This window comes from Scomber scombrus, chromosome 15 (genome assembly GCF_963691925.1).
Source record: "Scomber scombrus chromosome 15, fScoSco1.1, whole genome shotgun sequence".
NCBI lineage: Eukaryota > Metazoa > Chordata > Actinopteri > Scombriformes > Scombridae > Scomber > Scomber scombrus.
Window position 1 is genome coordinate 7,049,121 of NC_084984.1, and position 14,239 is coordinate 7,063,359.

The 14,239-nt window shown below is 40.1% G+C and overlaps 1 protein-coding gene across 1 annotated transcript in view; it reads right to left on the reverse strand.

Moving 5' to 3' along the window:
* The window catches only part of pik3r1 (phosphoinositide-3-kinase, regulatory subunit 1 (alpha)), a 28,783-nt gene extending 14,763 nt beyond the window's left edge, over positions 1-14,020 (reverse strand). Inside the window, exons 1-2 of the mRNA XM_062434682.1 lie at positions 13,814-14,020; positions 11,551-12,226 (exon numbers count right to left, since the gene is read on the reverse strand). Coding sequence (XP_062290666.1) covers positions 11,551-11,887 — 337 coding nt within the window. The 5' untranslated portion in view covers positions 11,888-12,226; positions 13,814-14,020. The remainder of the gene's footprint in view (positions 1-11,550; positions 12,227-13,813) is intronic.
* Positions 14,021-14,239: the final 219 nt, after the last annotated feature.

Genomic DNA, 14,239 nt, shown 5'->3' on the forward strand with positions numbered 1-14,239 from the left:
AGAATATATCGTCTCATCCTTTGGGCTATTTTGGAAACACGACGGCTCTGTGGAGATTTAACTTGGCCCATTTCTTCCTGGGGGACGGATGGTAACAATGAATGGGGTTTTATTTTGTACACAATTCTGTGTCAAATCAGCTAATTTGTGGAACAGACTTTAAGCAATAAATAGAAAGTAAATGTGACCTCCGTACAGAAACCAAATGGTCCGGTAGTTCAATAAATCCAATCCAATCCCACCCTCTGACAGTTACCAGAAGTTGTGATGAATGTTTATGTGACATTAAAAAAAATAACCGCGAGGGCTGCAATTCATCTGAAGCAGCAGAGGTTGATTAAGTGCACGACTTGCAAAAACTGCTCAGAACTTCAAAAAAAAGGAAGCAGGTAAGAGACCAAAGGACTGCCATCAAAAGTAAAAAGGTGAGTATTTATAACAGGCCGATTCAAGAACAGGAGGTGCCGAGCACTAAAGTTAGGGTTTGGTGGACCAAGGAATTAAGCAAATACCCTGTGATATGAGGTAAGCCAGGTCTGAGCTTTTTTTCTTTTAGTTTTCCTTCAGAACTTTGCACCCAGGTGTGGACATGAAAGGACCAAGGGGTTGGCAAGGATTTTATTTGGATTTGCAAAGGCGTATTTTGAAAGAGCACTTTCCTGAAAGGCTCAACTGTTCAACACTGAGTCTGCAGTTTCAAAATGCTGAGAAACTGAATGGGAGCCTTTACCAGTAACCATATTTTTCTTTCTTTCTACCTTTTAAAAATTATTACTTTTTTTTTTTTCTTTCAGTATCGGGGCATTAAAAACGAGCGACTGCTGCTCACCACTGATGCATGCGTGCTACTCATTACCAAAGGAGCTATACACTCTTACCCCCTCCCCAAAAGAGAGTTCAATTAGGCAAATAATGAACCACTTTATCCAAATCCACATCCTCTTTGGCCGGCGCTGCGCACAGGCTGGCATGTTGCGTGTGAAGAAACTGGATTACCAAAGTCCTTTTAACCACAGAAACACACAAAGCTCCATGTAGGACACAACTGGTCATCTGGAAGACATTATTGGAACTGCAAAGCGGGAGAGGGGGGTTTTCTCAGAAGCCGTGAACCCTGAGATGGAACACCAAAGTTTCCCTATATAGAGATCGCGACACGCAGCGTTGCCCATTGCGCACCTTGGAAGTGTAACCTTTCTCCCAGACAAGATATCTAACACGGCTGCCATTCTACAGCCAAGCTTTTTCTGAGAAACTCAATTCACAACCTGGAGCTAAATTTAAACCACCACCATCCCCCCCAACTGACCCACCACCCCAACCACTGTTCACATCCATACAAATTAGGTTTTGTATGGATGGACATTTCTAACAAACTAAGCATCCAAATCTTCACGATGAAATGGTTTTGAGATGTTTTATAACTATTGAACACTTTTAAAACAACACACAACACGTTCAGCTCTTGAAAAGCCACTGTTGTACGTTTGGTCTGGTTTGGCGATCTTCACTTCAAAGAGATCCAGCTCTTTGTATTTATTACTTACTCTATCCACACGGCTGGCCTATGAATGACACAGGTCAGCCTGGAGATAGAGTTGCTTCTCAGTACTGTCAACGTAGTACTTTCCACCGGCGGGGTAGTTTCCCCGCCGATGGGATTGGATCGAGTAGCAGACGAAATATGGCAGATATGTTTCAAGCTATCTGTGATTTTGAAGACGTCTTGGCAAGAGATCATACAAATCAACATATTACACATACTGGCCCGCAGTGTATGACCATGAAAACATGCATGCAAAACAAAACAAAACAAAACACCAAAAAATGTGGTAGGATTTGAAATGTTCATTTAAGGTATGATAACGATGCAGGCTAGCTCTTTCCTTGGCTAACCTTTTAGATAACATCAGATAACATCCCTTAGCATTGGTGCATGAAGTTTTAGGCCCTTTTACACCTACCTCTACCTTTCAGTTTGACCAGAGCCAAGCTCCAATCGAACCTTGGTCTGACGAAAAGAGGTAGTCTCGGTCTGGATCAACCAGAACCAAGGTTTCGTTTAGTTTATAGTGTGAAAATGTGTGTTGGATGGTTCTGCTCTTCAGACTAATTACAGGAAGTTCCAGGAGACTATCGTCAGAACTGGAAAACTGAGAAACGAGCCACAGTAGCACATGGGGAGCGGAGGAGACCAAGTTTTTAATTGAAATCTGGTCCAACAACGTTATAAAAAAAAGTCAACTGGAAAAAACTCATAAAAAATGTCGACACTTTCCAATAATTTTTTGGAGAGGATGACAAAGAGAGGATGGGAGCACAATGCCACCTGAAGATAAAGATCTGTAGTATATTTTCTACAATGTTATATAACACAGACAGAAAGAGGGTTACCCTCTGAATCATCAACACGCCCACGTCAGGTGTTCCTCCATCTACAAACCAATACGTGGGAGACGCAGCCCACGTAGTCTGACAACAGGACGTACGTATGCCATATAAAGTTCTTCAAAGTGCTCGCATAATTATAATATGAAACCAAAACTAACCGGATCAAATGTGTTCAATGGAACATAAACACCAACACTTGAAACTCTGAACTTTCAGGTGCGATTTTACCACGTCTTTCATGACTGCCTGCAAGTCTTCTGCAAGCCTCGTTTTAGTACTTAAGTGCAGCTAAAACTCGCTAGCAGGCTCCAGAGGGACATTAACATCAGAAACACCTTCATAATGTCTCCAAAAACCAATATAATCAGTCCCAGAAACATACATAGTCCTCTTTGTGGTGTTCAGAGTTGCGACACTGCCAACACAATGTGCTATCATTGCCTTGGTCTGTTTATAACAGCTGATGGGCTGCACACACGAGACTGTTCAAATTTTCTTCCTGGTTTCTGTGGCAACTCGGTACAGCAGGGTTAGGAGACAGGGGCCCCTTGAACGTGTCTCTACACGCCTGCATGTTTGGCAGACCTTCTCATGATATCCCAAAAGGCCTCAGCCAGTCGGTAGTCAGTGAACCGCAGGTCGAGGAAGTCGACGCAGCTGCCACTGGTGCTGCTGTGGTGTGTATGTGTGTGTGTGTGTATAGGAGGGGGGGGGGACAATCTCGCCCCGGCTCGAACGATATGTCTGAGCCGTACAAACTGCAGACTGCGGGCGGGACAGGGCTGGGGCACCACGGACATGCTAAAGATAGTACACACTTTGGATAAATTTAGAAGACCTACTCAAGTAACCAACATTTTCAGGTTATACTGTTGCTTCTTGATTGAAAGAGAGGTCTAGCCGAGGCACGCCAGTAAAAATTGATAACCCACAGGAAGAAGAATATCACACCACATGATAGCACAGTGTAGAGTTGTAAGTATGAATAGTAATAAAAAAGTTTTTTTTTAAAGTGGATTGTCCCTGCAGTATCATTTATGACAGGCTGCAGTTGATACTCTAAGGCGTTATTCACACATTCGGAATTACAAAGCATATCAAAAAAAGTCAGAGCATTTCTCATTCATATATCTGCAACAGAGAACCATACTTTAACATGCTGGTACTGTAACACAGTGATTAATACGGCTCCAAACCTCAGTCAGTCAAAAAGAAAAAGGGCAGGCAATGTCTCCTCCTGCAGGGAGGAATATGCAGTGCAAAAGCTGAGCAGTAGCCAATGAGGAGACTGTTGCTACAGCTTGACTATTAACCCTATGAAGAGCAGACCATCAATGAATCTCCAAACATGATTCAAATTTCAACAACGTCCTTCAGTGCAATGTTATGCAAATAAGTACTCAGTTCACAGACCAGAACATATAGAGTATATAAGTAATTACTACTTGAAGATAATTTAGCTTATTTTGTACCTTTTAGTTGTTTTCTTTGAACAGCAGCTCTCTCATAAATGATGCATCCTTTTTACATTAAATTAAAATCTTTAGAGAGACAAGTGGCTGAGGTATAAACATAAAGCCTTAATAGAAACATTCACTGTCAGCTTGGATCTCAAAGCAAACAAAGACAGAGGTTTGTATTAATTGAATAAAACATGATGCATTCAATATTGGATATATTGTTAAAAAAAGATGCAACCTGCTCCTTATTTTCTCAGCTTTTGTCACTTTGTAAAGTCTCCCTCTAAATTTACAGTCACATAAACAGGCTAAGTTTCACATAATATGTCCTTTTCCCCCAAACAATATCAATCACACTGCAATCAGAGAGGCTTATATCCTGTTGTTAAAGCTCCATTTACCTGAAAATTAAGTATATTATGTTCTTAATTATTACTTTGATTCAGTGCTGTATGATGTATGATGGTGTATTAAAGAGGTGTCATCGTGATCGGGCTTCTACAGGTGTGTCAATAGTGGGTTTTTTTTTTTTAAAGATGTGTAACTGCAAAGTGAATTTAAGCTACAGTGACAAGGTTTGTTATAACTGCACGTTGAGAGGTATAAGAAGCAGCGAGACTCTCTAAAGTGGAGTAATTAAGTCTATTTTAAACATAACTGATGAGTATTTTGGCCCAAATTAGCAAAATGAGCACCTGTTTGAGAACAGATGAAGCTTCCAGGTTTTTTTTTTTTTCCATTATAAAACAGACGCAGCGTTTTTATCACAGCGTTCAAGTCGAATGAAGACAAAAAAAAACGATGCTGAGAGTCTCCGCTGCTGCGTTATGCTGTCATTTCTGATCACGCTGATTCTATCCTCCGCTGTGCCTGTGTTGGTGTGTCAATGAGGGCGGGGCTCAGCTCCTCACACACACACGCAGAGCGGCCAGGTGAGATGTAGATAAAGTTTTACTCAAGTTGAAGAAACTGCCTCGAAAGCTTCGAGATTGAAAAAGCCAATTTAACAAACCACCTGTTCAACAAGCTTTTACATGTAGATCAGGGATGAATTCATCTGCTCTGCTCATAGTTTCCTCGTAATTTTTACATAAAGACAGTGAACTAGTTAAGCTAATAGTGAATTCTTATGAAGAGGTTCTTCTTGTGTAGACTAATTTGCCTCCAGGCTGTCATATCAGCAGCAGAGGGCAGGAGGAAAGACTGATAGTGACTTTTAAACTTCACTTAGTTTTGATATCAGGACTATTATTAATTTTATTGACATTTTAGATTAGTTTCCAGTGAGATATGTCTTTACAGTATAGACTTGTATAGTATATATATAGAGAATATAGTGACTTTTTGAGGTAATCATCACTGTTGCTGCTCTAGAAACAATATTTAGTTAGATTTAAAATACAAATCAATTCTTATCCTGTTCTAAATGTATTTTCTATTAAATAATAATAACAAAATACAACTATTTAGTCATGTGAAAGAGTCAGTAAGAGTGTAGATAAGATAAGATAATAATCTTAACAATGCCCTTATCGTTAAGTATGCCTTCAGTGTTACCGTGGGAGAATGAGCAAATCACAGTTCAAATTCCTTCATGCCCTCGATTAACTACTGTTATTATATGATTATTATTTTTAATGAGGCAGAGAGCAAACACACTCATAAAAATGTTATCAGTGGAGCATATTTGTTTCACTTTTCGTCTTCTAATGTCTGAGTGTACTGTGAAAAACTACATATAACAGTCCAAAATTATGTTAAAAAAAAAAGCAGTTTTTAGTGAAATAACATAATATTTTCTTTAGGGAGGAGCCTCATAACCCTCTTACCCAAATGACCCCCCCTACCTCACTGCGCTCACATCACCTAAAGCCCCTCCAGAAACCTTGTGGAAACCTAATGGAAACCATGTCTTTAAAAAAAAAAGGAGCCTATGAGCTATCTGGCTTACAGTGTTATGTAACGCCACACCTCCGCAGCACGAGGCTGAAACACTACCTAGCAACACACCAGCAACCCCACCTTAACTCCCTCTTAATATATCACATACTTACAATACCTTTTCTGTTCCCCCTCTCGACTTGGTGCTTCTCTTTAATCTCACTACTGTCTTATTGCAGCACTTCTTCAAGTCTATCAGCCCCTCTCTCTCTCTCTGTCTCTCTCTCTCTCTTAATCCTGCTTTCAGACATGCTCTGACTCCAGTAAAGAAGATTTGCCAATTCAGACTTCAGACTTTGAGCACAATCAAGTAATGAAACAAGTTACAGTGTGCATGCCTTCATGCACACAATTCTCCTTCAGTCTTACAGGATTTATGCACTAATACAGTATAGTGAAGAAGTGTTGATTTTATTGTTCTCTCTCTCTCTCTCTCTCTCTCTCTCTCTCTCTCTCTCACACATCACTGAATAGCAGCATATTCTAAAAGTGATCATGATTGCAACTTGTTAAAACTTTCACAATTTCCTCATTTTTACACTTTAAGATCAAAGTCAAAGCAGCTTAATTTAGGTTTTACCAATGTTAGAAGTTGGCCTGAGTTTCCATTTGGACATGTTTCACCACATTGTTTCTTTGTGGGTCAGTTTTTCATTATGAACTGGAGAGAATAATAAATCATTTTCATATGGTAACTGTTCTAATAATAGTTTTCTTTTGGCATAATCGAAAAGCAAAAAATGTGAAATATTCTCTGGATCCAGCTTCTTCACTTGTGAGGATTTACTCCTTTTCATTGTCTCATCTGATGGTTCACTAAAAACAAACAATATGAAATGGTCACATCCAGTTTTCAGAATAGGGACAGTTTTCTGCCATTTTATAGACGATCTAATAATCTGTAGTATCAACCCTTTGTTGGAGGCACTTCCTGCATTTACAGCATAACCCAAACACATAGAAACGAAGGCTAACAATGCCTTTTTATATGCTGTTGCTAGGCTTATAAAGAAGGTTGCGTCTGTGTTGTCTCACTAGTGTGGGAAAGACAACATAGATGCCTTTGGGAGACTATCTGACAGAGGATTATGAAAAATGATGACATCCTCGATCTAGGATATGGAGCAATGTTGTAAACAATGACGGACCAAAAATATATTTAAATCCAGCTCGAGTCTGACGTATGAAGGCTGTGGATTTACCGCCACTGCTCTCCACCACCCCCGCTTAACGTCGGCAACATTACAAGCTAATATTTATCAGCTGAAATAAACAAATGTGGCAAAAGTTGATTTTAAAAAAACACGGCAGAACTTCTAGATAGAGTAATAATATTAATGATAATAATAATAATCTACCGAGTCAAATTCACTTAAAAATTAGTCAATATTAGCTTCGCACCAGCAGGACGTACGCCGGTAACAATGACAGTGTAAAACAGCAAATCGCTTGGGCTCCCTCTATTCAGTGTGCAAACCATTTATTGTCCCCCCCCCGCCGCATTGTGCACCAAGTTACTGCAATCAGCACTTAGCACAATACTGATTCATCACAAAGCTACAAATCAGTCTACCCATGCAGTCTGTGCACAGCCCTCCACCAAAAGAAGCGCCAACACATTCCTGGCCTTTCCCACCACCACCACCACCACCGCCCCCCCCACAGCTGCCTTTAATGCCATCATAGAGCAAATTATCATGTTATAAAACTTCTGCTATCAACTCAGGATGGATTTAGTCATCTGATACTATCCTTCCTAGCTAAAAAAAAAAGGGTATAAAAAAGGTGTAATAAGGTTTATACAAAAAAATTGAAATCAAGTTACTATACTGAGGTGATTAGCAGAGAGGGGAGGGGGTGAAAAAAAAAAATCAACAACACTGACAGAAAGAGTGTTCAATACAGCAGATGTCAGCCTGAGTACTAAAGAGGCCCAGAGAAGGAGAGCTACATTATCTCAATCTCCAGCTATGCAGAATACTCTCCCTGCAACTGTCTCCTTTGTATAGCCTGCTCTCTTCCTTTCCAGTAGTCTCTTTCAATGTCAATGTCTATCTTTCAAAACATGGAAAGTGAACTACCTCAGCCCACATATAGACTGATATATAGATAAATAGACATCACTGGCTGTAAAACCCACCAACAAAATGCTTTTAAAATGTACTGAAGACACATTTTAGGTGATTTTTAAAATGTTTCTTGGACGTATTAACAATAAAATGCAATGTACGTGTACCAGTTGCATGAAAAAAACAACATGCCGATAAGCCTCAGACAAAGAACAAGAAAGATAAATGTGATGGCATCGAATATTTCCTTAAAAACAGGCCGCGGCACGTCGGCTGAAACCTCTGCGAGAGCACGTACAGTAACGACCAGTTATTCACACTTTTATCTTGAGTCTCAACATTTGGAAGAATGCTTGCTGGCTCAGACTGGCTGCAGAAGAGATAAAAAAGAGAGCAATTATACACACACACACAAACACACACACACACACACACACACACACACACGTATATATGTGTATATCTTAGAGTCAAAGCACTGAGGTTTACATTTAACCATTTATCTTCATATCCAACAAGGTCATTAAGCTTTACTGATACTAGAAGTGGCTGCAATACTCCCAAACTTCATGTAATCGCCTGCTTTCTTAACCAATGTAGTCTTATTCAGCACCCTATGTTGAGAAATAGACTTTAATACTTTATTAAACTGATGAAAATTGGAGAAAATTACACTTGTGAAGGTGCAATTCACTTTACAATCTATCATTTTCTGTCCTTTGGGTGTCATTCTGTTATTTTTATTGCACAATAGTATCGAAAATGTGAGAAAAAGTGCTTAAAAAAAGTTTAAATTTAAATGTCAATTCTGCCTTTTGTGTGTGTATCAAATCAAATAAGCAAAAAAAAAATGGAGCCCTAATAATATGAACTTAAATGGTGCTTCAATCTTTCATCTTTCAAGTTCCCTTTTTCTTAGCGCGGCCCAAACACATGCATATTCCTCTCAACGAGAGAGAGAGAGAGAGAGAGAGAGAGAGAGAGAGAGAGAGAGAGAGAGAGAGAGGAGGCCCAGAAAAGGAGCAACACTTTAATGTTTTTAAAAAAAAGAGAGAAGAAGAAGAAAAAAAAGAGGAGAAGAAAAAACGGCTGAGCGCTGGAATGAGGCAGAATAGTTTCCCAGCCCGGCCCTCTTCTCTCTCTCCCTCTTCCTCTCTCTCTCTCCCTCCCTCTTCCTCTCTCTTTCTCTTCATCCTCTTTCTCCACATCTGCTGCACTCATGTAAACCCCTGTGGCTCAGAAAAGGAGAGAGAGAGGCCCCCTTTTCCAAGCCTCCATTCTCTCTCTCCACAACCAGAGCTGACTGTAGGAACTATCAAAACATTAAAAAAGGAAGGAGGAGGAGGAAGAAAAAAAAAAAGAGCTGAGGAGTAGGGAGAGGAAAGGAAGGGAAGGGAAGGGAGTGAGATCCCTTGGTGGTGGGCAATAAATCACAAACACTGTGGGAGCAACAAGAGCTGTGCCTCAATCATGGATCCCTTAGCCCCTCTTCAAAGCCCCCTTGAGCACGCAGGGCCGACCAAAACCCCCCAAGCATCCACCCACTCTTCCACCCACTCTTGCATCCTTCCCTTACCCCTGCTTTTGCCCCCTTTGCCAAGCCCACACAACTCCTTTCCACCAGTCCTCATCCCCCTTTACGCCAACCTTTTAGCTTAAAGTGAAGCACCCCCCCTACAACCCCCCTCCACCCCCCAAAAAATCTCTGTCTCTCTAATAGCCCAGGACACAGAGACTTTTCTTCTCCCGGTGCTACATTCACACTCGCTCCGGGGCTTGGCGCTGCCACTCAACCACGACACAGCCATTCAAACACACACACACACACACACGGACCCCTTCATATGGCTCCCTCATTCACCCTGCAAAAAAAAAAAACCCCACAGCAAAGAATTTTTCACAATCGTACCACAAAAAAAGGGGGTAGAGAAACTTAGAAACCGAGGCGACTACAGCTGCTGCTCTTTAGGTGAGCAGAAAGCAGTTAGACACTCACGCAAACTGCAAACGTCTTTAAAATATATGCAAGTTGGGTTTTTTTTAATTGCAGCTGCAGAGTTGTGGCCTGAAGAGTAATTAAAAAAAAAAAAAAAAAAAAAAGAGTCACATTAAAATACAGGCAACTCTAGACATCACTTGCGCAATAACGCTTGTAAGGAAACACTCACAGTGCTTATAGATGTTATGTAAAGACACTTAAAACCCGAGTTATCTAATATGCAGTAAAGTATCCATCCACAGACTAAGATAAGAGACTTCATGTGATAAAAACCGGCTCCTCAGATGTATTTAGTCTTTCGGCTTTACATATGTGAGGTTCACATGGCTCACGTAGCTTCTAATAGCTGCAAAGTTGTTTTTATTTAGACGCTACATCTTCATTCAATATTTTTGGTATTGTGGTTTTCCGAGTATTGGTATTTCTTACTGCCGAGAGCCGCAGTAAGTATTTTATGAGGTGGCTAAGTGTACGAGCTCAACTTAAATAAAAAAAAAACAAACAACTCAAGTGATTCATAAATGTCGACTTCCAGAGCTTTGTGCTAGCGAACAAAAATTACATTGTGTAATGCTTTGAAGGCGTGTTTATTTCATTTAATGGGAGAGCTAGCCTAGCCGTTTCACCCACTTGCTATTAAGAGAAGAAATTCAAGTTAATCACCGGTATATAGCGATCTAATCATCTTCTTTTTTTCCTTCTCCACACTGATTAGGGAGTTATATTCACTTAAGATGTGGTTTTGGAAGGTGGGGAGGAAAGGAGGGGGGGCAAACAGATGATAGATATCCACCGGTAACATATGGCTGGTACGAGATGCTCTGGAGTACTATAGCCTGGATACACACCAGCACCATTGTCCTCCGGGACTGAGCCTGGTTGACTTTCAGTGCAGCTGTATAGCTCTGAGCAGGGCCACTTGTTATCAAAGACTGTGACTGTTTTGTAAAAGGAAAAAATCAAAAATAAATAAAAAAATCAGCATGTGTCTTGTAACTGTATAAACCAGACTGCAGATCTGTGCGTTCCTGTATGTTTCTGTAATGATTATTAAGTCTTCATCAGCGAATAAATTCATTCACATCCAATGTCGGAGAGCGTCTACATCTGCGTTGTGACCAAAAACGAAATATTTAAGTCTAATAATAACAACTGAACTGTCTTTGTGATAACTGGGCAAGCTCCATCTCCAGAGGAAGGCTGGCTGAGAGCTCTGGAGAAACCAAGACAAAGGCGCTTGTGATAGGAAATGTTTGTCAAACTATTATTTTACCATTTGAAAATAAAATAAATATTAATGTTTCTTTGGCACAGCTGTCTCTTGACGATATTTTAATCTTCTAGCAACATAAATACTCACCGGCATGCTAACAAGTTAGCTTCACGCCAGAAAATTTGAGTTGATTAGAAAGTAATTTCTTTAGCAAAAATGCCAAATAAATTATTTGGTTTCAGCTTCTCATACCTTAATAATTTTTTGGTTTTCTTGCTTTTTTTATGAGTAAATTGAACATATTTAATTTTTTGAACTTGTGGTCAGACAAAACAAGACATCATGGGCTATAATAACATTTTTATACCATTTTCAGACCAAACAATTAATAAAGAATATCTTAAAATTGATATTGAAAGTATTAGTTAATTGCAACCCTACTTGTTATACATGTCTGTGGTCTGGTGTCGAACTCACCTTGCTCTGAGTCTGAGTCCGTCTCCGCCCTGAAGCCGTGTGGAGCTACAGGTAAGGGTCTGAGGGGCCTCGGCTTTGGCGTGGGTGGAGAGATCCATTTCTTCCCGATGAACTCGACATACGTCCCAGGGAAGTCCCCTTTTGCCTGAGTGGTTTCATTGAAGCCGGGCAGCCAGCCAATCTCATCCGGCCTCTGTTCCAGCCCATCGGTGTACCCGAGAGCCACAAGAGCCCCTTTGCTTACCAACAGTATATCCCCCACACGCAGATCAATGTCCTCCTCCCTCTCCTTCTTGTAGTCATAAAGCGCCCTGTATTGATATCCTTCAGCACTCATACTGATCACTTTTTTGTGACACTTTTGAAGATGAACTGCTGGGGCTTTGATGGCGGTTCAACCAGCAAAGTTACTTTTCAGGTTTTTCTGAGTATGTGTTTAGTCCAGGTACACATTTGCTAGTTTGGAACTAGCTGTGTGTGTACACTTCCAACACGACACAACAACACGTCTTTTTGTTAGCCGCTCTTCGGAAAGAAAACAATATCTAGCTTGTCTTCATTCTTTCACAGTTCCTGTCTCGTATGGATGATTTGCAGTTTTCTTGGTGTGTCGCCTCACAATATGCACCCATCAGTAAATGGCCTACAGCTGTGATCTTGAGAATGCTATCCAGACCTGCAAGATGAGAGGAGTGGAGGCCATTTTTTAACACGCTGCATCAAGACAATTACAGTACATGTTGCATTTAAAGGCTCGGATGTGAACAGACAAAGGTTTTCAAAATAGGAAAGTACAAAAACATGAAGACACGCTGCTCAAAAGCTATTGTGGAGCTTCGTGAAAAAGGCAGAATTTACATTAACAGCACGATTAATGAGCTGAAGCCTAAGTAAATAAATACTGAGTTGTGTACATCATTGAAAACACTGCTCAGGATCACTGATGACACTTTATTAGTGTTTTAAACACTTCATACTATTAGCTCATATTAACTCTTTGATTCTTAAGCCACAAGCCAAGTTTATGGGAAATCATCTTTTCTTTAATGAAGACACATTTTTATTGTTTTCCATTAACTGTGATGTTAATTTAAGCTGCATGTTTGCACTATTATTCCATTATGTACTAGTTTTAAAGTAATACTGCACTATTTATATTTCCAATTGAGTACAAAAGTCTTTTCTGTTGATGAGAAAAGCTTATATGAGGCTTCAGCAGTCTGAGTTAGTCATATTAAGTGGTTATCTGTCACGTTTTCAGTGTTTTTAGCATAAAATTCCCCCTTTGTGTTTCCCCCGTTGAGATCCAGTTGAAACATAGAAACTAAAAGCGAGTATTTGGCACTAAAAATAGTGTAATGTTGAAAGATATCTACGTAATTTGACTAACTTCACTTTATCTGAAGCCTCATTTTAGCTTCTGACTACACACATTACTGCACATGAGGAGGACTGTGGCTTTTGTCCTCCATCACTTACATTATAAATGCATTATGAAGTAGATTATAATGGTCAGCATGAAAAAAAGAAGAAGGGATGATTACAGCAAGAATATCAGGTTTCAATGTTCACTTGGGCTCCTGAGTGTTGTTTTAAGACAGACTTTTTTTTGCACAAAAAACATGTGAATCCATCCTTTAACCAGTTGCTTGCACAGTAATGTTAATTAACTTCAAAAGCTGATTCAGCCAACATATGGTTTGCTAACAGGAGCAACATTAGTGACAGCTTAAATTCACACACACACACACACACACTGTTATATAACTAACATAGCAGCCTTCTCGATGTGTTAAGAGTTTGCACACACACACAAAACGAGCAGGAAACTTGTGGATTCTTTTTGGGAAAACGTTTCATGGCTGCAAACCAAACTTTTTTTTTTTGGGAGTCTCACTGCCTGCAAAAAAAATGTCCAAGGGAGCAGCACAGGCTAAACTCACTCCAAGTCTGCCAGCGAACTTAACGCATTAAGAGTTAATTATCTGTCTGCCGATGAGTTTACTTTAAAGATGCAATCGTGCGTTAAGATATATAAACAAACAATTTTAGAAGTAGACAGAAAAAAGCACAGATGAGGAGGGGAGAAAAAAAAGATACGCAACTTATTGCAAGAGTCCACTAGAAAGTATCTTAACTTCGACAAAGCTATAATAAAGCAAATGTAGTTGATGAAATAGTCTTAAAGAAGCTTTTTTAAATATATATATATATGTATGTATAATAAAGTAGTGCTAGCTCGTTAGCCAGCAGCGTTACATACCGAGTCTGCATGGATCCACAGAGATCAGCCTCCACTTGGTTTTAAAGGGGGAAAAAGTCTGGTTTGTGGCGTGTTATTAATTAAAAAAACGCAACCTAATCCTAGATAATTGACTGGTACAGTTAAAAGGGTTAAAACACACACAAAAAATCTTCTGTTTTGGGGTTTAATGAGCTGTATAATGTGTCATAGCCCTGTCGACATAACGGCACGGTTTCATCGTCCCGAACAAAATGCTGCCTTGAACGTCGCCTCTGTGGCCAACAAGGGGCCAAGACAAAAGGTCGGTAGCTGATTGGCTGAAGCGCTTGTCAATCATCATCATCGCATATTCGAACCAATCATATCGTCGCCAGTGACGGACACTCCCTCCCCCCTTCTCTGGTTCATGTACTGTTGTGCACTCAACACGAAACACCTATGGAA